The sequence below is a fragment of the Purpureocillium takamizusanense genome, chromosome 3 (assembly GCF_022605165.1).
Source record: "Purpureocillium takamizusanense chromosome 3, complete sequence".
Taxonomy (NCBI): Eukaryota; Fungi; Ascomycota; class Sordariomycetes; order Hypocreales; family Ophiocordycipitaceae; genus Purpureocillium; species Purpureocillium takamizusanense.
The window spans coordinates 2,030,226-2,052,530 of NC_063070.1; the positions used below are offsets into that span (position 1 = coordinate 2,030,226).

General features: G+C 56.0%; 10 protein-coding genes across 13 annotated transcripts; 5 read left to right on the forward strand and 5 right to left on the reverse strand.

Annotated features, from left to right (window-relative positions):
* Positions 1-21: 21 nt before the first annotated feature.
* Positions 22-3,713, reverse strand: KAR3 (kinesin-like nuclear fusion protein). Of its 2 annotated transcripts, none has more exons than XM_047985395.1 (5): positions 3,378-3,713; positions 3,031-3,312; positions 2,181-2,964; positions 407-2,124; positions 22-356 (listed from the first exon to the last, which is right to left on the reverse strand). In XM_047985395.1, the coding sequence occupies exons 3-5, from the start codon at positions 2,392-2,394 to the stop codon at positions 294-296; spliced, it is 1,995 nt and encodes a 664-aa protein (XP_047841372.1). In that variant the 5' UTR covers positions 2,395-2,964; positions 3,031-3,312; positions 3,378-3,713; the 3' UTR covers positions 22-293. The 2 variants fall into 2 exon arrangements, with proteins under 2 accessions (XP_047841372.1, XP_047841373.1); XM_047985396.1 differs by having other exon boundaries at positions 2,181-2,306; positions 2,757-3,312.
* Positions 3,714-3,956: 243 nt separating this feature from the next.
* On the forward strand, positions 3,957-5,524 carry vps66 (Lysophosphatidic acid:oleoyl-CoA acyltransferase 1). The gene is made up of 2 exons (XM_047985397.1): positions 3,957-4,349; positions 4,435-5,524. The coding sequence occupies exons 1-2, from the start codon at positions 4,319-4,321 to the stop codon at positions 5,376-5,378; spliced, it is 975 nt and encodes a 324-aa protein (XP_047841374.1). The 5' UTR covers positions 3,957-4,318; the 3' UTR covers positions 5,379-5,524.
* Positions 5,525-5,557: 33 nt separating this feature from the next.
* ILV3 (Dihydroxy-acid dehydratase) lies at positions 5,558-7,792 on the reverse strand. The gene is made up of 2 exons (XM_047985398.1): positions 7,536-7,792; positions 5,558-7,479 (listed from the first exon to the last, which is right to left on the reverse strand). Exons 1-2 carry the CDS (start codon positions 7,625-7,627, stop codon positions 5,742-5,744), a joined length of 1,830 nt encoding a protein of 609 aa, XP_047841375.1. The 5' UTR covers positions 7,628-7,792; the 3' UTR covers positions 5,558-5,741.
* Positions 7,793-8,386: 594 nt separating this feature from the next.
* Positions 8,387-9,478, reverse strand: JDV02_004204 (Endopeptidase Clp). Its single transcript, XM_047985399.1, has 5 exons — positions 9,305-9,478; positions 9,231-9,249; positions 9,150-9,175; positions 8,949-9,090; positions 8,387-8,897 (listed from the first exon to the last, which is right to left on the reverse strand). The coding sequence occupies exons 1-5, from the start codon at positions 9,443-9,445 to the stop codon at positions 8,455-8,457; spliced, it is 771 nt and encodes a 256-aa protein (XP_047841376.1). The 5' UTR covers positions 9,446-9,478; the 3' UTR covers positions 8,387-8,454.
* Positions 9,479-9,588: 110 nt separating this feature from the next.
* JDV02_004205 (uncharacterized protein) lies at positions 9,589-11,105 on the forward strand. Its single transcript, XM_047985400.1, has 2 exons — positions 9,589-9,961; positions 10,014-11,105. The coding sequence occupies exons 1-2, from the start codon at positions 9,634-9,636 to the stop codon at positions 10,886-10,888; spliced, it is 1,203 nt and encodes a 400-aa protein (XP_047841377.1). The 5' UTR covers positions 9,589-9,633; the 3' UTR covers positions 10,889-11,105.
* Positions 10,897-12,006, reverse strand: JDV02_004206 (uncharacterized protein). Its single transcript, XM_047985401.1, has 2 exons — positions 11,565-12,006; positions 10,897-11,510 (listed from the first exon to the last, which is right to left on the reverse strand). Exons 1-2 carry the CDS (start codon positions 11,783-11,785, stop codon positions 11,243-11,245), a joined length of 489 nt encoding a protein of 162 aa, XP_047841378.1. The 5' UTR covers positions 11,786-12,006; the 3' UTR covers positions 10,897-11,242.
* Positions 12,007-12,314: 308 nt separating this feature from the next.
* Positions 12,315-13,639, forward strand: SOD2_2 (Superoxide dismutase). Its single transcript, XM_047985402.1, has 3 exons — positions 12,315-12,421; positions 12,502-12,975; positions 13,032-13,639. Exons 1-3 carry the CDS (start codon positions 12,374-12,376, stop codon positions 13,152-13,154), a joined length of 645 nt encoding a protein of 214 aa, XP_047841379.1. The 5' UTR covers positions 12,315-12,373; the 3' UTR covers positions 13,155-13,639.
* JDV02_004208 (uncharacterized protein) lies at positions 13,560-15,963 on the reverse strand. Of its 3 annotated transcripts, XM_047985403.1 has the most exons (3): positions 14,699-15,963; positions 14,150-14,636; positions 13,560-14,087 (listed from the first exon to the last, which is right to left on the reverse strand). In XM_047985403.1, the coding sequence occupies exons 1-3, from the start codon at positions 15,796-15,798 to the stop codon at positions 13,803-13,805; spliced, it is 1,872 nt and encodes a 623-aa protein (XP_047841380.1). In that variant the 5' UTR covers positions 15,799-15,963; the 3' UTR covers positions 13,560-13,802. The 3 variants fall into 3 exon arrangements, with proteins under 3 accessions (XP_047841380.1, XP_047841381.1, XP_047841382.1); XM_047985404.1 differs by having other exon boundaries at positions 13,560-14,636; XM_047985405.1 differs by having other exon boundaries at positions 14,150-15,963.
* A 236-nt stretch (positions 15,964-16,199) lies between these two features.
* Positions 16,200-18,534, forward strand: JDV02_004209 (uncharacterized protein). Its single transcript, XM_047985406.1, has 2 exons — positions 16,200-16,792; positions 16,898-18,534. Exons 1-2 carry the CDS (start codon positions 16,751-16,753, stop codon positions 18,530-18,532), a joined length of 1,677 nt encoding a protein of 558 aa, XP_047841383.1. The 5' UTR covers positions 16,200-16,750; the 3' UTR covers positions 18,533-18,534.
* A 1,750-nt stretch (positions 18,535-20,284) lies between these two features.
* Positions 20,285-22,287, forward strand: HRT2 (Hairy/enhancer-of-split with YRPW motif protein 2). The gene is made up of 5 exons (XM_047985407.1): positions 20,285-20,407; positions 20,465-20,535; positions 20,594-20,724; positions 20,790-21,762; positions 21,816-22,287. Exons 1-5 carry the CDS (start codon positions 20,386-20,388, stop codon positions 22,044-22,046), a joined length of 1,428 nt encoding a protein of 475 aa, XP_047841384.1. The 5' UTR covers positions 20,285-20,385; the 3' UTR covers positions 22,047-22,287.
* Positions 22,288-22,305: the final 18 nt, after the last annotated feature.

Below are 22,305 nucleotides of genomic sequence, written 5' to 3' on the forward strand. Positions count from 1 at the left end.
CCTGCAGTGAGTGATAAGACTTGGCCCCTCACTTTCGTTACATTTCAGCGCTCGATGAGCGCTCTGCATTGTCAGGTCGAGGTAAACGACAAGGACTCAAGCAACCCCCTACATGTGCGAAAACTTATAGATACAGGGTAGTGCCACCTGCTGAGCTGCTGTCAGAGACGGGGTCATATGTATAGCTCAATACTCTTCTTCAATTGCTCAAACGAGCAACGCACCGCTACGCTACAAACAGATTCGTACAGTCCATGCTATGTCGCCTCCCTTGTGGACATGGGACAGAGCTCTCATGAGTCGGCCGACTTGATCCTCTTTGTTGCCTTCGCAGTGCCAATGTGGGTATTGTGCACCTAGAACGCGGTCAGCACCCAGTGTCATCGGTGGCTCGGAGCAGACGTACCTTTGTGGCAAACCTCAAACTAGTCAGAGTCTCCTTCAGATGCGTCTCGAGTGGTGAGACCATGACAAACATTAGCGTCTTGCTGTTGCCCCCGAGGCTATACTGCAACAGATGCGTTAGCTTCGAGTTGCGGTAGGGAACGTGTCCCGTGCCCCTCCCCAGCGCCTCAATGACATCGCCGAGGCAACTGAGGCTCTTGTTGATGTTCTGCGTCTCCTTCATCCGGTCGCCCTCGGCTTGCGAGTGCTTGAGCCGCTCGGAGCCAGCCAAGTCCACAAGGTTCAAGGTCCCCTCGCAACGTTCCCCCGTCGCCAAATTTTCCCCGACCAGCTTGAGGATAAAAACACTGTGCGATCGTGATGACCGCTCATTGGCCTTGGTTGCCGCCACCGAGCGGTTGCTTTGCGCCTCTCTGAGTATCTTCTCCACGCTGGCTGCAGAATTGAGTTGTACCGACTTGCAATTGGCAATGATTGTCTGCTTGCGGGCCTCGTCGTGCCGTATCTCGAGCTTTTTGGCCTTGCCGTCGGATGAGTTGCGGTCGGTAGGCGTCAGCAAGTCATGCAGGTCTTCGTTGTAGACTTCCACAAACGAGCCCTCCATGGTGTATTCCCATGATTTCTCCTTAAGCTTCGTCATGGTGTCGTAAATCATGTGCGTGGCTCGCGGAATCATGCCGTCGTCTGAGGACATGGTGTATGTTTTGCCGGAGCCGGTCTGACCATAGCAAAATATGCATACGTTGTATCCGTCCAGCGCGCTCTGCACGAGCTGCGAGATCTCGTCGAATATTTCCTCGTTTTGCTTCTCGGGCGTGAAGACCCTATCGAATTCGAAGGGGTAGTTCTTCCTCGACACCGCCCCCAAGCTGCTTCTCTCCTCGGGTCCTGCCAAGACGATTTCGGCCGACGTCTTGTCATCGGGAAATGATATTCTGGCCTCCTCGCCTTCACTCCCATCGAGCGCAGGTCGCACCCTGCACATGACGCGAATATTGCCCTTCAACTCTTGATACTTATTGAACAAGACGCGGCGCTCCGTCTCCTCCTTGATGAGCTTCTGTCTGGCTTCATCGGCGACTCGCAGCGCGTCCTGGAGCCGCGCTTCCATGCTGGAAAACGAATCGGACTGAGCTTTGCTGTCGGACTCGAGAAACTCAATGTGAGACTTCAGCGAGTTGATCTTGGCCTCGAGCGTCGTGTTGGATGCGGAAAGCTCCGCGAGGCTGGCCTGCAGGTTGTTCCGTAGCGCCTTCTCACGATCCAGCTCTGCCTGTGTGTTGTTGGCATCTACTCGCATCTCTTGAACTTCGCGGTCCTTTCGTTGAAGCGCCATATCCATGTCGTGGTACTCGTTGCTCATTCGTGTCCTCACCTCCTGCACCTCGCGATCCCTCCGGAGACGCTCATCCTCCAGTTCTTGCTGATAGTGACGCGTCAAGGCGTCCAGCCGCTGTTGGTGCTCCTTGGTTTCTTGGTCCTTGAGCTGACCTAGCTCGCGAGTGAGATTGTCGACTGCCGTCCGATGCTGCCGCGAGAGGTCATCTGTCGTTTCGCGGTGCCGTCGCTCGATGTCGTCGACAGCGCGGGCGTGCTCCCATCGTTGTTTTTCCATGTCGTGTTGCAGCTGTCGCTTCTCTTCTCTCGCCACATCGAGGTCGTCTTTGAGCTGCTCGTTGCGCTCGTCAAGCTTTCTGCGATTCTCTTCCAAATCTGACACTGCATCGATTGTTAGTGTCTGCTGCTAATGCCTGTGACCCAGCTGGAGCGCCTACCTCTCCTTTTAGCCTGTTCTAATGCCTCGTCTTCTCCCTTCCGCTGGGCGAGCGTCGTGTTGAGCATATTTTGAAGTTCTTTGAACTGTGTTTCCATTGTGACGACTCGCCCGTCAACGTCCCAGGCTGCGTAGGCAGTCAAGTTAGAACTCTTATTCAGAAACTTCTTTTGGGAGGGAGATCGGGAGGGAGAGGCAGCCGCAATCTTGGACATGGAATGCTCAACCAACTGGAGCTGACGTTCCAACTGCTTGTCGGTCGGCGTCTTGGGCACATGCTAGGCAACCCGTGTTGCCACCGAACGCTGCCTTTCGTCTAACGAACAAGGCGCATCTGTCGAACTCGCGGTTGTCGTGGAGCGCATCGCTACTTGCGAGCTTGGTCGGGTTGCGACTTGACGCTCGATTGAACGAGACGTGGGCTTGGACCCATCGATTGTCAAATCGCAAAACTCGGCCTCCAGAGAACTTTCCCTTGCTCCAAACAACAGCTGATTGCTCTTGGTCTCCCTGACTTTGGAAACTTGGACCGGGTCGAGGCTGGGTCGCTTTCGGAGATGGCTCGAGGGAGGCATACCGGTGCTTGTGGACGGGTCCCCTCGATGCTCGCCGTCATGATGCCCGTGGGCGGTTTGGGGCCGCTGGATCTGTGACCTTGAGCGACCATGGACTGGGTGGCCCGAGGCTCTGAAAGTCGCGTTTGTAGATCGATCGAGTGGCGCAACACGGCTGAGACCAAGGGATTTCCCGAAGCTGCTCGTCGACAGGGCCGGAGTACCCTTTGGCTGTGTGGTCGGAACCGCATCGTCAGCATTCTGGTTGCGCATCTGCACGGGAGGGTTCGCATTTGCCTTTGCCATCTCCACCAAGGAGCTTCCTTGCACACCCGATCTTGCTTGCGACGGCTTGAGCGTCTTTGAGGAATATGTCGTGGGTGTGGGGATGGTGTGCTTCCGCTTGGGTTCAGGCAGATGTGTGGGCTGCGGTATCTCCCTCTTGAACCCCATCTTGGAGCTTGGCGGAGCTGGAATGGCCGTCTGGACACGGGAGTTTTGCTGGGATTCGGTCCATTCAGACATCGTAGCCGTACGAGCGCTCGGCTTAGGCAGCGCGCTGGGGTTTCGCTGCGCAACCTATGGCAACCCAGTCAGTGGTGTGTACTCCCGACGGCTGCTCTGCGCAGCCGCAAAATACTCACTTGGTTCTCCGAGCTCTCCATGGCCGTGGCGTCGTGCCTGCGACTCAAGAAAACCGGAATCAAAATCGGCAAGGCAAGGAGCAGGGCCCCGTCGGCCGGCGCAGGTGGACGAGGCGTCGTAGAGGAAGTGTTCGCGGATGTGGATTGGGAATGCTGTGCTATGACGGTCGCGCGGATAGTGGCTGGTCAGTTGATATGTGGCAAGGTTGAAGCGGGTGACGAGAAGCAAGGTGCGGTTGCCTCGCGTCAGGTGGAGGGAGGGTTGGTTCTCGATGCGCGCCGTAATTTTGGTACACAGTCGGCCCTCTGTTTTGAACATGCAACTTCGCAGCTGTCCGTTCTGCGCCAACATGCTGTGGCTGCGAGACCGTAGTGGGTGGGGTGCGCTGCGCTGCACTTCCCGTGAGCTTGTTTACTCACTAACCTTACTGGGAAGGTAAGGGTAAGAAGGGTTGTCGGGGAGACGGGCACGTGCGGGGCCCACCCGCCTCACCCACCGACAGCGAGGCGCCGCCCACCAGCCACATCATGTGCTGAACGCCTCACGCCACGCCCAGGACGTACCTGCAAACGTTGGGGGTTTTGTCCGTACTATCACATGTCACCACCACCGATTTGCACCACCACGCGATCACTATCTAGTAGGCAGGCGCACGACCAAAGCGACCGGCCTCTGATTGCGGTCAACTTGCTCTACATGACGCAGAACTTCGACGGGGCCTGACTAATTAGCCGACCCTATCATCGCCCGTCGGGCTCGACTGGCTCCAAAGCTCCCCGAGCAAGCCTCCGGGCCAGCCGATCTGGTGCAGGCTTCATGTCTCGACAACCTCGCCCTCACCTGTGCTACTCGTCCTAATGTCGTCTACCTGAACTCCACCCAAATTCAACCGAAAATATCCCTTCGCGCAACCGGCGGCTCGCCCGCCCGTTTCGCCGCAATGGAAAAATACAGCCAGTTCCGCGATCGAGGTGCGTGCCCGCCGAGTCTTTCCCGCCGCTCACTTTTGTCATTCGTCCGGCCCGTAGCGCTAACATGTTCTTCTCGTCGTTGCAGCCACGGGCATCGCGCCTTTCCTGCCCGTCTCGACGCCCCTCTCTGCCGTCTCGACATTGACACACGGCCTGCTCTTCCTCTTTCGCCTGCCTTTCTTCCTCACCTACGCTGCCAGCTACTTCATCCTCTTCCATTACCTTCCGCTGCCTGTCATCGCCAGAAAGATTGCACTATGGGGTCTTATGGCAATCCCCGGCATCTGGTGGGTTGACCTACAGCTCGACGGCGTCAAACGTGGGACCCTATCCGAGCAGCCGCGCGAGCGCGTTCCGCATCCAGGCTCCGTCATCGCCGCCAATTTTACAAGTCCCATCGATGCCATCTATCTTGCGGCCATCTTCGATCCCGTGTTTACAGCATCGTATCCCGGCACACGAAAGCTACAGCGCGTGGGCTTGTTCGGCGCGGTGGCCATGGCCCTCGCGCCAGTGCGTACTGCGCCCCCACCGAATGCGAACCTCGTCGATATCAAAGACCTCCTCCGCGAGTTTCCGGACCGAGTCATCGCCGTGTTCCCCGAATGCGGCACCACCAACGGCAAAGCAATACTTCCACTAAGTCCGACCATCGTTGACTGTCCGTCTCAAGTCCACATCTTTCCCGTTAGCATTCGCTACACGCCATCTGACGTCACGACACCTGTGCCGGGCCAGTGGTTTAAGTTTGTTTGGAACCTCCTTTCGCGGCCAACGACATGCATCCGAGTCCGCATCGCAGAAGGGCAGATGAACACGGCCGCGGCCACGACAAATGGAGGTGGCACCGTCGGCTCCAGCGGTGAATTGAAGCAGCGAAAGGCGACTGAGACAGATGTCTCGACTCAACAGCAACGGGTTTTGGATCGCATCGCTGAGGCGCTTGCGCGGTTGAGCAGGGTTAAAAGGGTTGGGTTGACAATGCAAGACAAGGCAGCCTTTGTTGCTGCGCTAAATGGGAAGAAATGAGCCCCGCGTGGAAATCTGAGGGCAGCGACGCGAAGCGCCTGGTGTGGCCCTGTGTGGGCCCTTATTCAAGTCAAGTCTGCGTTCATAATACAGTCCAAAGGATGCATTGCTCGAGGCCGCAATCTCGACTGCGTTTGAGGTTTGACGTGGTCGCGACCGATCTATGACAGTTATAGGCCGGAAGCTCATGGACAGGGCTATATTAGCTACATTACCAACTCAATCCTTTCCAGTACTAGAACACCACAATGTGTGACCGGCTCCACATCTTGAACGCCAGTGGTAAATACTCCTAGAACCAGGACAGCCGGCGCCGTGGTGAAGCCAGATATATCGCGTTACATACTTGAACCTTTAGATCCTTTATGCGCTTTGTTGAATGGGCCCGTCGGTAACGCAGCCTGAGCTGGCGTTGCTCACGAGGCTGGCGTACTTCTTGAGGGTGCCTTTCGTGTATCGCGGCGGAGGCGCCGTCCACGCTTTCCTTCTCCGTGCCATCTCCTCCTCGGAAACCTCGAGGTCGATAGCCCGCTTTTCAGCGTCAATGATTATTTTGTCTCCGTCCTCGACAAGAGCAATTGGGCCACCCTCCATGGCCTCGGGTACAACGTGGCCGATGATGAAGCCGTGCGAGCCGCCCGAAAACCGTCCGTCAGTGAGTAGGGCGACGTCCTTGCCCAGTCCAGCGCCCATTATTGCCGACGACGGCTTCAACATCTCTGGCATTCCAGGGCCGCCCTTGGGTCCGTCGTAGCGGATGATGACAACCGTCTTTTCACCCTGCTTGATCTCCCCCCGCTCCAGGCTGTCGATAAAGTCGTCTTCGGCATTATAGACGCGGGCCTTGCCCTCGAATCGAAGGCCCTCCTTGCCGGTGATCTTCCCGACGCAGCCTCCGGGGGCGAGAGAGCCACGCATGATCTGGATGTGCCCTGTGGGCTTGATCGGGTTCGTGAGTGGCCTAATGATGTCCTGGCTGCTGGGAAAGTCTGGAACGTTCTCAACGTTTTGCTTCATGGTCTTGCCGGTCACAGTGATGCCTGATCCATCAAGGATGCCCTCCTTAAGCAGGAACTTGAGAAGACTAGGCGTGCCGCCAATCTTGTGTACATCCTCCATGACGTACTTGCCGGACGGCTTCAGGTCCGCCAGTAGAGGAATGCGATCAGAGACGCTCTGGAAGTCGTCAATGGTCAGCTTGATGCCGACCGAATCAGCAATGGCAATGAGGTGAAGAACGGCGTTTGTGCTCCCGCCCAGGATGGAGACGATAATCATGGCATTCTCAAAGGCCTGACGCGTGAGGATATCGCGAGGCTTGATGTCCTCCTTGAGCAGATTGCGCATGGCCGGACCGACGCTCTCGCACTCGGCGCGCTTGCTGGCATCCTCGGCAGGGTTGCTGCTGCTACCGGGCAGCGTCAACCCCATGGTTTCGATGGCGGTGGCCATGGTGTTGGCTGTGTACATGCCGCCGCAGGCGCCGCTGCCGGGGCAGGCGTTTCGGATGATGTCGAAGCGCTCCTCCTCGGTGATGTTGCCGGTGATGTACTGGCCGTAGGCCTGGAAGGCGGACACGATGTCGATCAGTTCGCCCTGCTTGGTGCAGCCGGGCTTGATGGTGCCGCCATAGACCATGATGCTGGGTCGGTTGACGCGGCCCATGGCCATGGCGACGCCGGGCATGTTCTTGTCGCAACCGGGCAAGCTGATGTTGCCATCGTACCACTGGCCATTCATGACGGTCTCAATACTGTCGGCGATTATTTCGCGACTCTGGAGCGAGTACCTCATGCCCTTGGTGCCCATCGAGATGCCATCGCTGACGCCGATGGTGTTGAACCTGTAGGGGACGAAGCCGGCCTTGGCGACGGACTCGCGCACGATCTTGGATAGGTCCATGAGGTGCATGTTGCAAGGGTTTCCCTCGTACCAGACCGACGAGATGCCAATCTGGGCCTTGTTCATGTCGGACTCAGACAGGCCAGTGGCGTAGAGCATGGCCTGGGAGGCGCCCTGCGACTTGGGCTGGGTAATGTTGGCCGAGACCTTGTTGAGCTGTTCATCGGCGCGGCATGCTGAAGTCGACGATAGGAAGCGGCTGCAGAAGATCAATTGTCAACTCTCAAGTGCGGCTGGGATGGGATCTTCACGAACCTCTGTCGCGACGTTGTGCGCCCGAGGGTGGCTCTGGTCAGTGCGGCGCCCATGATGCCGGGCCGGCGCTGCCGCAGGCTTGCTGAAAGCATGATGCCGATGCTGATGTAGAGAAGCGGGAGGTCACAAGTGAGATTTGCTCCCAGTCGGCCCAGCTACGTGTTGCGTGTGCCGATGGAGTCCCCAAGGTTCAAAGTGCCAGCGGGTACGAGTGCTGGTTGTCGCTGATGCACGACGGCTTGGAGAATTCCGCAGCGAAGTCGGCCGACTGACGTGGGAGCTCCAATCCTAGGCCCGGTTCAGCGCTCTTCCAGTCCTTACCTCCAGTGTATTTTGGGGCGGGTGGAGTCCCATAGCGGGCCCGCGAATGGTCAGCAGGAACCGCCCGCCATCCACTGGTCAATGGACGCTGGACAGTCATGGTGCTGCACAACAAACCAAGCGCGGCCGCATTCGGTACCTACCTAGGGACAGATAGCGCAAAGTGAGCCTCCGGTGTCCTGCCAGCCCCGGACCATGCGGATGCGTATAGAAGTAGGCCAAAGTCATTTCTCACCGCTATGCTTCTCTGCAATTTGATGGAGTAGCCCACAATGGCGAATTTGCCGTGTCTACCGACCGTGACAATCGCTTGGGTGGTGCAAGAATCTCGTCGCCGACATCGGCAAGGCACGTCAGGGAGTCCATTCTCCGCCGTTACGCCGCAACGTTCCACCTGATCTACTAATCCTACTACTCATACTAAAATATATGATATTACTGACGGCCTCTTCCATCATACTCGTACAATATTAAGTGCCTCGTCCGGGCGCTTACTGCTACTCTGTTTTTCAACCACACCGATAGCGCTCGTCCATGGATCCACGGCAGCCCGCGGCGGCGACTGCGAATGCTGCTATCTCGAATAGCAGCAAGGGTTTCAAGACGAGTCCGGCCCAGATGAGGACGCTGCCGAATGCTCTTTCTTCGGTTCCTTGTCTGTCCTCTTGGTCAGGATCTCGTCAATAACGCCGAGATCGAGCGCCTCCTCTACACTCAAGTACTTGTCACGTTCCATCATATCGTTGACCTCCTCGATGCTGTATTTGTCGTAGCCCTTGGCTTTGTTGAGATGGTGCTGCATGATCTTATTGGACTGCTCGCGTATCCGCTGGATTTGGTTGGCATATATGAGAATGTCCGATGCCTGGCCGCGCGTGCCACCCAAAGGCTGGTGAATCATGATGGAGCTGTGTGGCAGCGCGTACCGCTGTCCCGCCTCACCACCAGCGAGCAGTATCGCCGCCATGGATGCAGCTCCACCGACACAGACGGTCGAGACGGGCGACTTGATGTACGTCATGGTATCGTAAATGGCCATGCCTGGATAGCGCTTAGCAACGTCCTGCCCTGCGGGGAAACAGCAACTCGAACCTGACGTGACGGACCCGCCGGGCGAGTTGATGTACATTGTTATTGGTTTCTCGGGGGTGTCCGACTCGAGCCAAAGGAGCTGTGCGACGATAGAGGCGGACATGTAGTCGTTGATTTCACCATTCAGGCAGACGATACGTTCCTGAAGCAAGATCGCGTCAGTTGCGCGTCCGATTGACAGGCTCGAATGTCACGACGCACCTGCAGTAGCTTGGAGAATATGTCCCCTATCGAGTCGTCAGCGAGACATCGGTCGCATTGGCCTATTGAAAGGATTCTCACATGTCTTTCGGCCTGCCGCCTGTAGTTCGAATCAGTTAGCAGAGCATGCAAATCCGGCGCAGGGATGAGCTTGCCGATGTCTCCTCGATGTAGGGCATGGGTATGTAGTCCTGCATCGGTGGAGAATTCCCAGGGGGCTTGGAAAACCCAAAAGATCGAATCTGCCTCTTTGGCAGCATCCGCAGGGCGGGTAGCAACCGCTGTCGAACGGCCATTTTCGTAGACCTCGCGGTGTGAGGAGGACGAAGCTTCCGTTCGAGCTGGGTGCTCCCGCCACTAGAGGTAGTGGGGTTTTGGCGCTCCCGAACGTTACCGGCCCACGCGCCCCCGTTTTATTGATTGATAGCGCAGCCAAAACTTCCAACCGTACAGAGGGGCCATGGCGACCGCAAAATGATCAACAATGATGCCAAGCAAGACGCGTCGAGCCTTGGCTACGACTGCTGCTGGCTCTCTCGGCGCCTTGAGTCGACGATGGGCCTCCTATGACAGTGCGTCCCTGACGAGCAGGAACTTGGCCGGAAAGGTTGACGCTGGTCTCGGTCCCAGCTCTGACGATAACCTCCCACGGCTCAACCAAGACCGACACACGGTTGAAACGGCCATCGGGCATCTCCCCATGTCCCCACTCTTCGATCCAGCATGGATGAAGTCACGGCGCCGACAGAGGAAAGCTGATCCGTCCAAGCCTGTCGGTCGCTTCAGGAAGAAACTCGCGAAGAACCCGTTTGGTAAGATGTCCCCCACCTACAAGGTTGACTCTTGTAGCTGACACGCCCGAAGCAAGAGCCCTCGAATCCCCGATACGGCGATGTCAATATACGACTGTGTTGCTACCCCGATACTTTCTCCAAGACTTTGAGCTGGTTACGCACCCTAAAACAGGCACAGCATGGTGGGCGCCTGGGCCGCTCTCCTTTGGCAAACTTGCACCGGAGGGATCAGAAGCCGCCGCGAATACGGATGATGATGTCAACACACCAGTATCAGAGGCAGAATTACCTGATCAAAACCTGCCGGCTGCGATGCGGCCGGCCGGATCACCACCAGAGGCACCGGCCCCCTCTGCCCGGCCTCGCGGACCTCTCACGAGCTACACCCTCGGTCGAAAGTCTGTTGTAGACAGCTTGGGTGGAAAGAACAAGAGGTACACATCTGTACTGCTTGCGGTTCGCACCGGCATGGCGGTCGCGCCCAATATGCGGAATCCGATTTGGCGCGAAGACATGGGAGACGTACTCCTCCGCATGATGCGGCGGCTAGCTACGGACGCACTGGTCACATGCGCTATTCCAGCAAAAGCCTCCAAAGGGGCGATGGAGTCTTTAAGGCCCTTTTCCAACTGGGCGGAAGTTGACAGGACCAAGCCTGGGGGTTGTGTGCTTTGGCTTCCTGACGACAGTTGCCATCCGATGAGGGCCGCACCGTTCGCCACGCTGGACGTTACCGATGCCCGATACAATCAGAAGATGGTCATCTACAACATGCCATGGCTACTCGGAAATTTGGAGTTTGAGAGACTAAAGAGGGAGTCCCATACTTTCCGCGGTCACCAAATCGTTGTCCTGCGACATGGGCGAAGCAATGCGGTAATGCAGCTGCATCTTTTGCTTTGGCGCTTGCAGGGCTACTTGGCTCAGCCGCAGGATGTAGAGTGATTAAACTGATTGTAGGTATACTGTAAGGCTTACTAGAGATACCCGACTGCTATGGTCTCCGCGGTCATCATTGACAACTTGACTCCATTCAGAAGGTACTCATGGATTCTGAGAGTCCGCTGCTCTGCTTTATTGCTTCAAACGGAACACAGGCCAGCCCCAGGTTCATGGCTCGCATTTCGGGCACAAGCAGCGATGGACGTAATCGAGAAAGTAGGCTATCTACTCCAGGCTACCAAGTTAGGAAGTAGCTGGCAAGGTCCTGCTCGCCACCTAGCACCTTCCATGCCGTCCGTGACACCGCTCGGTATGTTTGCTCCTCTATCGCATGACCTCATGACCTGGATCTCCTCATCACAACGATGATCTTGAAGGCTCGTGAAAGTTGAAACCGACAATCCCTTCTGCTACCACGGACTCCCGGCCGCACGGCTGTCTCGAACACACGGACACGCGACGGCCTATTATGCCGCCATCTCCCACTGTGAGCGGCAATGGCTCAATGGGGAGTTCGAGGAACGCCAACCGTCCGTCGCTGTCATTAAGTGCCGTCGGTGTCGCGAGCGAAAACTGGCGAAAGAAACCGCACTCGGCGGCGCTTCTCGTCATGTCACCACTAGTGCTGCGTTGCACCTCAGCACACATACCTTCGCAGCGCGCGAGGTGACAGACTTACTGGATTATCACTGAGAGTTCGCCAATGTGTGCCACGTCAAGGAAAGTGCTTGATGTAAGCCGCGCATGAGTTGCCTCGGCACTACCGGGGTTTCCGGGCGTGTGAAATGCGAGATCACCATGAATGGATGCCGTCGAGCTGGGTCTATCGGGGCTCAAAGGAGGGCCAAGAGCGACCAGCGCTCCTCCGCGAGGGCGGTTCGTGTTTTCAGGGCCGCACATACTTGACGTCGACCCAGAACATGGACAGGTGGAAGGTTGTGTCTCCCTGCTCTAGGGCGACCAAGCCGTCTAATAATATGATGCTACTTGTGAGCAAGGGGCGTTCCCAGGCGCCTCCCCGCGATTCAAGCCGTGCGTCTGGCTCACAAGGAGCAATGACAACGAAACTGCCTCGGGAAAACGTAACATGGCCACAGGTACTTACCATCATCCCCTTACGTGCCTTATTAGCGGCGCCCTGTTACATTCGCCATCCAATAAAAGGGACGATGTAGCGCCAAACTGGCAAGTCGAGCAAGTTTGAGCGAGATCGTCATGCAGGCAACGCCAGGCTCAAAAAACTACCTCAACATGACTAACTATCCGGGTTCACGATTTATCCGCTTGGAAGATGATGTTTACTAGCATAGAGACTCCTCTGTGGCAGCGGTGCAATTCATTCATTCTTCTGCCCCAAGCTCGCGCCTACCAACTTTACCTCCAGCACTACGCCATCACCCGTTTTCCCCAGACGCATAGTCGTAACCAGGCTCATTCGAATCGGTCGTCCCGAACTCGAGCCCGCCCTTACCTGCCGCCGCCGCAAAAATGTCCGCCACCGTCTACAGCCTCCCAGCGTTGCCGTACGCCTACGATGTCTGTCCTCCTTTCAGGCCCCGCCGATGCTCTGCCCATCAGGGTGCCCGCGATGTGCTAACACGAATGCCCGCATCAAGGCCCTCGAGCCCAGCATCTCAGCTCAGATCATGGAGCTTCACCACTCCAAGCACCACCAGACTTACGTCAACAATCTGAACGCCGCCCTCAAAACGTACGCGACCGCGAGCTCTTCCGGAGATATTGCGGGTCAGATCGCTCTCCAAGGAGCTATCAAGTTCAATGGAGGGGGCCATATAAATCACACGCTCTTCTGGGAGAACCTGGCCCCCGCGTCATCACCTGAGGCTGCGGATCCTCAAAGCAGCGCGCCGACCTTGATTGCGGCCATCACCCAGACCTGGGGCGGCCTGACGGAGTTTAAAGCGGCGTTCTCAAAGGCGCTTCTTGGACTGCAGGGTAGTGGCTGGGGGTGGTTGATCCGAGACGGGCCGCAACTGCGTATCATTACAACCAAGGACCAGGATCCAGTGGTCGGCGGCGAGGTTCCAATCCTCGGGCTGGATTTGTGGGAGCATGCCTTCTACCTTCAGGTAAGATTCGAGAGCTCAAATCAGTTCCAGATAGTACAGATCATAACTGCATATAGTATCTCAACAATAAAGCAGCCTACGTTGAGAACATCTGGAATGTCATCAACTGGAAGACGGCTGAGCTACGGTTCAAGGGAGGGCGTGATGATGCCTTCAAGTTACTCAAAGCGTCAATGTGAGCTCTGATTGGCAAAACCAGATGTAATTTCTCATCAAACTCGCCCGATGCCTTGTAGCGTAATTACGAATTTCAGAGAAATGTCTCTATGTATACTCGCTAGCCTCTGGGAGCTCCAGCGCTGAACGCTGCCATTCGATATGTAAACTACGAAGAGACTAGCCGCTGCAAAATTTGTCGACGCCCTACGAAGCACTATAACCCGCCGGTCGGGCTATCAACGCGGCAGCCCTCGCGAATGCGTCATTCTAGCAGCAACGGCAACAACAGCATTGCTTATTCTTAGCGCCGCTATAGTGCTCCGTTACAGCAGCATTCGCGGAGGGTATCAGCCTGGAAAGTTTACCCTAACCACGCAACTCTAAGGAACCCTGGTTGTGTTGGCGGGCTTGTGTAGATATAGCTGTGGGTGTGTAAAATAGTATATCTCATAGTCATATAAAGTAGTACTGCCTGGTGGCGGCGATGCTTGCTCATACTCGACCCAGTCAACCATCATGCCAGCCTTGAGGGAGTCAGTCGACTCGCCAACGGAACGCGCGCTGTTAGATATTCGTGCGTGTCGGACTCTATTGATAATATGATGTATTCAGCCGCGGGCCTCATTGTTTGGGTTGTGAAGCAAATCCCTAGTCGTCGCACAGGGGTTTCAAAACTCATTGGGGGCGTCTTGTTGCGCTATCATTTGGTCGTCGTTAGATGAGCATAGCATTGCTCGGTCTACCAGCTGGAAGCCCTGCGTCAGGACGGCGTTTGCCTTTTGCGCCAATGGTTTGAGGTATTGGCTCTCGTGGTTCCGGAAACGAGAGAGGAATAGCATAAAGTGATGCAACAAGTCTCGTTTACAGTGGAAACTGGAGTCTTCCGCGATGTCCATCTTGCACATGGAAAGTGTGTCGCAGAGACAATTCGCCGCGTCCGAGATCTTTTGCTCCTGCTCGGCCTGTCAGCGCTGATTTTCAAAGCCAAGGACATGAAACATTGCGTGCGCATTACCATGCCTATGCCGTGCGCTTCTAAAGATAGCGGGTTTGCCTTCGAGACAATCCGTAACAGGCTCCGGCAAGTGTCGAGCACGTACTGCGGTTCGAAAACTCCGTGGCCGGCCCCAATGAGCTGCTGGGTACTGTGTTTAGCGCCAAGCACTGACCGCCTGAGCTTCATATTGCACACAAGAACTCGCAGCCATTGTTGTGTGATTAGAACATCGAGACGCTGAGTCTCATTAACTTCAGACATTGAGAGGTAGCCCATGAGGTCTTCCTGGTCCAGTATCTTCTTCATGGCGATCCCAGGATCACAAGCCCGGCTTGTCGAGGAGGCTTCACCCCAGGCCTTGATAAAAGTATTGTCAATGTTTCTGAACACCTTGGCGAGAGCGAGGAATCCGTATACGAGTTTCGGCTCGTGTGAATCAAACACCCTGGGAAGATCGATTGATGGCCGTAGGATGACCTGGCGGCGATGCTGGATGGCATACGCCCTGTGGCAGGAGCCCTTAGTTCTCCGAACGGTGAGTTATAGCGTAGGGACCGGGATAGGTACCGTTCTGTGATGAACAGAAGCCAGAACAGCCGCCGTCGCCGTTGCTGCGCGCTAGGTTCCCAGCCAGCGTAAAGGTCTGCATCATCTACGCCAAGCGACTGAGCAAATCCAATGGCCTCACGAAGGTAATACCAGGCAGACTGGCTTTGATCAAGATTGCCGTAGTAGGCGAAGAGAAAGAAGGAGGTCATGACAGTCAACTCGTCAGCCTCTTCAATGAATGGATAGCCTTGGCGAGCCTCGAGACATTGCGTGGTGAAAACCTGAGCACAGGATAAAGATTGAGGAAAGGGTGGCGATGCTGCCTGAGTGCCCTTGCCTTCGACACCCGCGTCAAATGTAGGCCCTGGCAAGCCTTCGATATTGAGTTGCATCACCACAGCCGCAGAAAGGGACGTCAGCAAGGCATACTCAGCCATGGTAAGCGGCCGACCCAGGGTGTCATCAGCATAAACTAATCTCAGCAGATAGTGGCAGTCCATGACGGGAAATATGGGGTACAGTCTGTCGATGAACAAGCGGACGTAGGGCTCGAAGAAGGAGCAAGGAAGTTGAAGGGTGTCATCGACGCAGGACCAGCACGGCTGTGAGATATTGAGGATATTGGGGATGTCATGATCTTCCAGCAACGGCCCAGAGCAGGCAGTATAGTCAGGAAGTGTTGTCGTGCAAGGCATCTCGCGGTGCAATTTCGACGGCGAGCTGCAACGCTGCCAGTCCGGTGACGTGGCAGGAATCATCAGTGGCAACTGACCATCGCAGCTTTCAAGGAACTGATCCATCGCATCAGTACCACTGGTGTTGATGGGGGCAGCGGATGAGGCAGCCTCGCCGGTGCGTTCGGGCGTGGTTTCTGAGGCGGAGTTATCGCCCAGCAGGGGCAGGGGCAGGGGCATCGCCCGCCTCTTGCGCGGCCGTGGCCCTCTGCGTTTCGGTATCGCGATCCAAGTGCATCCGGAGCCGGTTTTGACACAGTTGCCGCAGACGGGCCGGTGCCTGTCGCATCGCGACTTTTTCTGGCGGCATTGGTCGCAAGCCTGGCCAGGGGTTTCGACCAGTGAGCCTCCCAGCGTTGACTGATAGACGGCGAAGGCCACCATGGCAGTGGCCCTGTTGTCTCCTGAGGCGAGGTTCGACAATCGGGAATAGGCGGCTGGTATGTCGTTGACAAAGAGGCAATTGCCCGCTCTGTGTGCCTGCCTCAATGGTTGCAGTGGCTCGACTCCGTTTTAGCAGCCTGGAGGCCAGACGGACGTATGGTGTCCTACTTCGTACTGTACTTCGTACCTTACTTACCTGGGTAATATAGCGATCTCGGCCCGATCAACCCCAAGTGCACCACCACCCATTGCGATGAGTAAGCTTTGCTTACACGTGTGAGGCGAGTACCGGTTGGCAATCTGAATTTCATGCATCTAAAAAGGGTAATTGGCCGGCTGCATGAGACCACCAGTTGGCAGGACCATACCTACTAGGTACGAAATACCCATCTAGGTACGAACTACCACTATTAAGGTTTATGGTGCTGCTGGCTGGAAGGCATGTGCATGTACCTGCCAGACACGGTAATTTCCCGTGGGATCGCCTCCAGCGGCAGGCGGGGCCTATCACGCGACTACTATGAAGAACTAACTGACCCTGTGTTGTAAGTACGTACTGACCTGAGTGACGCCCCCCCCCCCCCCTTTGGACGCATCACGTCAATGGTGATGCCGGACTATCGACTCACCAACAGAGTACGGAGTGACGCCCCCCCCCCCTTTCGACACATCACCTCAATGACGATGCCGGATTGACGACTCACCAACAACGAGACTACGTGGCCCCCGCACCGATGGCATCGACCTTGCTTGCAGGCGTCAACCTGGGGAAGTGCTCTCCCTGCCATGGGAACCCCGCTTCTTCTCCATGATCTAGACTCTAGAATTCGGGATGAGAGAGCCGTTGGCCAACTCGTACGTCGTACAGGCACGGATCTTACAGAGCACAGCCTTCCGTATCATGGACTCTTCCCAGAGGCATAGAGTGTCGCCAGGCGGCTATAAATAGTCGATGCATTGTGACGACGGCTCGATGGACAACATTAAACCTCAAGTTCTGCCTTCCTACCTTCCAAATATTCAAGTTGTCCTGGTGTTTGTCGTAGCAGCACTATCTGGCTGGTACGTTGACCACTAATCAGCCATGCCCTCCACCCAGGACACTCAGGACGTCGAAAAGACAGGCGCGAATAATATCAAGTCGGCAACCCTGGAACAGATGACTGAAAAGGATGCCGACTTTGCCACCACCATAAACGATGCCAAGATTGCGACAGCAAAGGAGCATTCTATGACCCTGGCAGAGGGTATAAGGATGTATCCACGTGCAATTGGTTGGTCCATCCTCTTCTCTACCGCAATCGTCATGGAGGGGTACGACCTCGTCCTCCTGGGGTCCTTCTACGCCTATCCAGAGTTCAACAAGAAGTTCGGGACCCTTCAGCCCGACGGCACATATCAACTTACAGCTGCCTGGCAGGCCGGCCTGAGCAATGCTGTCAGCGTGGGCCAGATTACGGGGCTCTTCGCAAATGGAATCATTATAGAGCGATTTGGTTATAGAAAAACGATGCTCGGCTCCCTCAGCCTGGTCATTGCCTTCATCTTCATCACTTTCTTCGCTCAAAACCTCCCAACCCTGCTTGTCGGCGAGCTACTTCTAGGCATCCCCCTCGGAGCCTATCAGACGGCAACCGTCACCTACGCCTCCGAGGTTTGTCCTGTTGTCCTGAGATGCTATCTAACTACGTATGTCAACCTCTGCTGGGTCATGGGACAGCTCCTTGCCTCTGGAGTCCTCCGTGGGTTCGTGGAGAGGTCAGATGAGTGGGCATACCGTATCCCCTTTGCCCTGCAGTGGGCTTGGCCTGTCCCGATCTTGATCGGGGTTGCCCTGGCGCCTGAAAGCCCGTGGTGGTTAGTTCGACAGAAGAGAACAAAGGACGCGGCGGTCGCGTTGGAAAGACTGACTGGAGGCAACTTCGACGGGCACTGCACGGCCGAAGAAACTGTTGCCATGATGGTGCATACGAATGAGCTTGAGCGCGAGATGGAAGCTGGAACAAGCTACCTCGACTGCTTCAAGGGCGTCAACCTCCGTCGGACGGAGATTGTGTGCATAACGTGGGTGTGTCAGAATCTGTGCGGCGCGGGCCTAATGGGCTACTCGACCTACTTTTACACCCAGGCTGGTCTGGCCGGCACGAACTCGTTCAATATGTCCCTCGGCCAGTATGCCTTGGGAGCTCTGGGGACCATTCTTTCGTGGGGGCTTATGACGCGATATGGGCGAAGAACGCTCTACGTCGTTGGCCTCGCGGTCCTCAACGTTCTGCTTCTGGTCGTCGGCTTCATCTCCCTGGCCGGCGCGCATAACTCGGCAGCTTCTTGGGCCACTGGGTCTATGTTGCTTGTTTACACGTTTGTATACGACTCGACCGTTGGACCAGTGTGCTACTCCCTAGTATCCGAACTGTCATCGACTCGGCTCCGCACCAAGACGATTGTGCTGTCGCGGAACGCATACAACCTCTTCTCCATTATTAACGGCATCATCTTCCCGTATATGTTGAACCCTTCAGCATGGAATTGGCGCGGGAGAGCAGGCTTCTTCTGGGCTGGCATTTGCTTCCTTTGTGTCGTTTGGACATATTTCCGTCTGCCTGAGCCTAAAGATCGAACTTTTGCAGAGTTGGATGTGCTGTTTCAGCAGGGCGTACCAGCGCGAAAGTTCAAGTCCACGTCCGTGGACGTTTTTGCTGACGGTAATGGTGTCGACACCAAGAGCCTGTGACACTGAGATCCATTGTTGCCAGAGGGGTCCCGGATAATAATGAATTATGTTGGCAAACTTGAAATCAGGCCCAGGAGTGTGGCTCAAACTGGGAGCATGTCTTCGAGACACACGGAGTACACTTAAGTTGCAATAATATAGCTTGTCTCATCTTTGTAGAGCTATTCAGTTGTCATGGTACTCGGTGACATCGCGAGGTCCCCGACAGCAGCGACTCATCCACATACCTGTAAGTTACAGCCCACTTGAGGTCGTCTAGATCCCACATAACGGTACGCGGGTATAGGTACCGCTACCTGGTCCAGTGCCTTGCCCGGGTCGCTCACCGGATCATACCAATCTACTGCAGAACTGTCCCATATTGCATGTATCCGAGGCCAGGCTTAAAAAAACATGGCAGACTCATGTCACTCCGCCCTTCTAGCTCTCAAAGCAAAACAACAATAATACAAACGACACCACACCGATAACCAGCCTCCGGAGTTTCGTACTGGATGAGAGGCCGATGACAACCAGCACAGATGGCTAGCGTTGTGCCTCACCCCGGCCAAAAGACATTGATTGCACTTTCCGGGGAAAATAAAAACCAGGAGGAGGCACCTGAGGTTCGCTGAGTCTGGATGATCAATTAGTGCACTGGAGGGCAACAAAGTCCAGAACGACAGGTCTTGGCTACTATCTGGTAGGAATCGTTTACGTATACTCAAAAGCGGGCTCGATTGGATGTCTTCTGCTGTATGCAATACGACGCCATCGTGCCCCATCGTGCCCCATCATTCTGCGATGTAGCTTGAGTACTTTACGACTTAGAAGTGCACCGGCTTTCTATCTGCAAATAGCCTGGGCAACTTGTTGAGAGCAAGGGCTTGGGTGCTCATGTTGGCTGCCAGCAGACTAGCGGTCAAAGGGTGGCCGGGACAAACCGCCAGATGGTGCAATTTTGGGCAAGTCAACGTGCCAATCCCCGGGGTGACTGGCTAGAGCATCGAGCAGCCGGCCGTCGACCGGTGGGCAGCAAATACGACGTCGCGGATCACAACGTGCAGGCAGTGCCACACTAAGGGCACAATCTCGTGAAGAGTTTTCCAGCGAACCCTCGTACCGTACCGTATGTACAGTGCCTCGGATGCCTTGTCAGTACGTAGCACCAGTCGACTCGTTTCGAAGAGATTCATGTCCAGCGCTGAGATGGGCCAGGCGACGAATGATGTGCGTGATAAGTTTGAGTCGACAATCTAGAAGACCCAGTCGCATCTCCAGTATGACGTCGCGGAGCCCACATGGGAGTACCCACGCGCGGCATTTTGGTTGCGCAGTGACAGCGACGACGAGGCGGCGCGAGCGCACTGGCCGCCATTGCCGAGCGGCAGATGGCCGTTGATCATAGAAGGACGGGCGTGTCCTTGCGTGAAAGAGGAGCGAGCGAGGCAGGAGTTGAGGTCGCCGAGAGAGGGACGTCGGGATTGAGGCATGATGGTCCGCACGTGGCCGTGGGCCGCAGCGTAGCGAAACGCAGACTGTAACGTTGGCACTTCTACTAAACAATAAATACAACTCCGACATTAATAGCACTAAATTGTAAGAGGTACAGTCGGTTGTAGCTACCACGTATGTACCGCTTGCCCCTCTTGCCCCTCCAACCTTCAATTGAGAAGGGAACTACAGCGGGTTGTAGAGACGGGTCTCCACTTTATTTTGTCGCAAGCCCCTCCACGCCTCCAAAATGGTCCCGCGGCGAGTGACGCTTCTTCACTTCGCAACCTCATCCCTCTCTTGTAATAACCAGCAGACTTTCTCTTCCTACTCCTCACAGCCGTTGCTCTTTAAAGACGCAACAAAGTCGAATCGCAGCCATGGAGTTTGATACCAAGACCCGTACGTGCCAACTCTGTGCATGAAGGCCCAAAGCCCGCTGACAGCGCCATCCGGCAGCCAAATCGGTCACCAGTGACCCGACATCCTTTGCCAGCGACTCGGTCCGCCAGCGATGGCCTGTCATACTGGTGAGCAATCCAGAGGATTTTCTCATGTCCCTGCATCATTCGTTGCTAACCGGCGCAGACTGGTGCCGTTGACGACGTCTATCGTGCCATCTCCAAGACGGACGACCCCGAGAAGCAGGCTGAGGGCAAGAAGATTGTCGAGCAGCTCGGTGCTCTCAAATATGAGGTTCAGCACGACCGGAAACTCTCGTACGTTGCGCCGCGTCTGGAAATCCGACACCCGCCCTCTGATACTAACTGCGGTCATTGAACAGTCCCATCGAAGTCGACGACGGCTACCCCGAAGAGATCGCTGCCTACAACAAGGAGATCCAGGACCTCGGGAATCCCAGCTGGCTGGACGTCCCCTGGCTATTCTCTGAATGCTACATGTACAGGCGAATCAGCACCTTCTTCACGCTCACCAAGCACTGGAAGAACTACGACATCTTTGCCCGGCAAAAGATCGACACCTTCCGCACGTCACGCAACGCTGTGCTGGAGCTGGCCTCGCGGTACAAAGAATTGATCGAGCAGATCCAGGCTGACAAGAACTCCACTCACGATGAGGAGGCCGAAAAACTTCTCTTCACCGAGTTCTTCGAGATTTGCCTGTGGGGCAATGCCACGGACCTGTCCCTTCTCACCAACCTCACGTATGAGGACATCCAGAAGCTGCAGGGCAGCGCGGCTCGCAAGGCTGCCGAGAAGAACATCCTCATCAATGACCTGCCGGCATCGTATGAGATCCTCAAGAAGGCTCGTGCCGACGGTCAGGAGGAGCGCCGCGTCGACTTTGTGCTCGACAACGCCGGCTTCGAGCTCTACGTCGATCTTGTCCTCGCTGGCTTCTTGCTCGCGTCGGGACTCGCCACACAGATTGTGTTGCGCCCCAAGTCTATGCCGTGGTTCGTCTCAGACGTCCTGCCGGGGGACTTCTCGGCGCTTCTCAACGCCATTTCTCAGCCCAAGACCTTTTTCGAGACGCAGTCCGAGGACGAGAAGCTTCAGGGCAAGATCCCGGAGCCCCTCTCCGAAAAGGAAGCTGAAGACCTCTCCTTCGTATTCCAGGACTGGGCGACCAGACACGCCGAGGGCCAGCTAGTCATGCGCCCCAACCGGTACTGGACGGCTGGCGGCAGCTTCTGGCGGCTTCCCCACGAGGCTCCCGAGCTTCACGACGATCTCAAGGGCGCCGAGCTCGTCATTTTCAAGGGTGACCTCAACTATCGCAAGCTCACAGGCGATGTCAGTACTACCCGGAAATTTCACTCACTGGTACTGCTGCTAACAAGCCGCAGGCTCACTGGGACCCAACCACGCCGTTCCAACAGGCCCTTGGGCCCATGGGCAAGGGCTCGGGCGTCAACGTCTTGTCTCTGCGCACTTGCAAGGCTGATGTCGTAGTCGGTTTGCCGGCGGGTAAGGACGAGGAGCTCAGGAAGACCGAGGGTGGCGGTGGCGACAGCGGCGCACGACGATGGGCCTGGCACGGCAAGTGGGCTGTCGTATGCCTGTCTCAGGGGGAATAGACATCATGACGCAGATGAACTGATTATTTGTTGTTAAACTTTAGACGATAGACCTAGAATTGGATACTTGATGGCGGTTGGGGCGCCTTGCATCGCCTGATCATGGCCTCGGAGCAACGCTGGATGGGGACGGGGTGATCAAAATATTGCACGATTTGGTAGCACCTGCCTTGCTCATTTTTTTCTCTCTTTTCTCGTGTGGCTGGTGTTGGCACCGGCGTCGCTACCGGAACGAGCAAGTCAACCACGTACGCGAAAC

Bases quoted from the DNA above. Each gene is read 5' to 3' on its own strand.
- SOD2_2 (XM_047985402.1), top strand. From the start codon at position 12,374: ATGTCCGCCACCGTCTACAGCCTCCCAGCGTTGCCGTACGCCTACGAT. The intron at 12,422-12,501 runs GTCTGTCCTCCT...GCCCGCATCAAG, and splicing joins CGTTGCCGTACGCCTACGAT to GCCCTCGAGCCCAGCATCTC. The intron at 12,976-13,031 runs GTAAGATTCGAG...AACTGCATATAG, and splicing joins AGCATGCCTTCTACCTTCAG to TATCTCAACAATAAAGCAGC.
- JDV02_004208 (XM_047985403.1), bottom strand. From the start codon at position 15,798: ATGGTGGCCTTCGCCGTCTATCAGTCAACGCTGGGAGGCTCACTGGTC. The intron at 14,637-14,698 runs GTACCTATCCCG...CTCCTGCCACAG, and splicing joins CTTCTGTTCATCACAGAACG to GGCGTATGCCATCCAGCATC. The intron at 14,088-14,149 runs GTAATGCGCACG...CAGGCCGAGCAG, and splicing joins AAGCGCACGGCATAGGCATG to GAGCAAAAGATCTCGGACGC.
- HRT2 (XM_047985407.1), top strand. From the start codon at position 20,386: ATGGAGTTTGATACCAAGACCC. The intron at 20,408-20,464 runs GTACGTGCCAAC...GCCATCCGGCAG, and splicing joins GGAGTTTGATACCAAGACCC to CCAAATCGGTCACCAGTGAC. The intron at 20,536-20,593 runs GTGAGCAATCCA...TAACCGGCGCAG, and splicing joins AGCGATGGCCTGTCATACTG to ACTGGTGCCGTTGACGACGT.
- JDV02_004209 (XM_047985406.1), top strand. From the start codon at position 16,751: ATGCATTGTGACGACGGCTCGATGGACAACATTAAACCTCAA. The intron at 16,793-16,897 runs GTTCTGCCTTCC...CCCTCCACCCAG, and splicing joins TGGACAACATTAAACCTCAA to GACACTCAGGACGTCGAAAA.
- JDV02_004205 (XM_047985400.1), top strand. From the start codon at position 9,634: ATGATGCCAAGCAAGACGCGTCGAGCCTTGGCTACGACTGCTGCTGGC. The intron at 9,962-10,013 runs GTAAGATGTCCC...ACACGCCCGAAG, and splicing joins ACTCGCGAAGAACCCGTTTG to CAAGAGCCCTCGAATCCCCG.
- ILV3 (XM_047985398.1), bottom strand. From the start codon at position 7,627: ATGCTTTCAGCAAGCCTGCGGCAGCGCCGGCCCGGCATCATGGGCGCC. The intron at 7,480-7,535 runs GTTCGTGAAGAT...GATCTTCTGCAG, and splicing joins CGCACAACGTCGCGACAGAG to CCGCTTCCTATCGTCGACTT.
- vps66 (XM_047985397.1), top strand. From the start codon at position 4,319: ATGGAAAAATACAGCCAGTTCCGCGATCGAG. The intron at 4,350-4,434 runs GTGCGTGCCCGC...TCGTCGTTGCAG, and splicing joins CAGCCAGTTCCGCGATCGAG to CCACGGGCATCGCGCCTTTC.
- KAR3 (XM_047985396.1), bottom strand. From the start codon at position 3,398: ATGGAGAGCTCGGAGAACCAA. The intron at 3,313-3,377 runs GTGAGTATTTTG...GGGTTGCCATAG, and splicing joins TGGAGAGCTCGGAGAACCAA to GTTGCGCAGCGAAACCCCAG. The intron at 357-406 runs GTACGTCTGCTC...ACCGCGTTCTAG, and splicing joins GTTTGAGGTTTGCCACAAAG to GTGCACAATACCCACATTGG.
- JDV02_004204 (XM_047985399.1), bottom strand. From the start codon at position 9,445: ATGGCCGTTCGACAGCGGTTGCTACCCGCCCTGCGGATGCTGCCAAAG. The intron at 9,091-9,149 runs GTGCGTCGTGAC...ATCTTGCTTCAG, and splicing joins TATTCTCCAAGCTACTGCAG to GAACGTATCGTCTGCCTGAA. The intron at 8,898-8,948 runs GTTCGAGTTGCT...AGCGCTATCCAG, and splicing joins CGGCGGGTCCGTCACGTCAG to GCATGGCCATTTACGATACC.
- JDV02_004206 (XM_047985401.1), bottom strand. From the start codon at position 11,785: ATGTGCGGCCCTGAAAACACGAACCGCCCTCGCGGAGGAGCGCTGGTC. The intron at 11,511-11,564 runs GTAAGTCTGTCA...GGTGCAACGCAG, and splicing joins GAACTCTCAGTGATAATCCA to CACTAGTGGTGACATGACGA.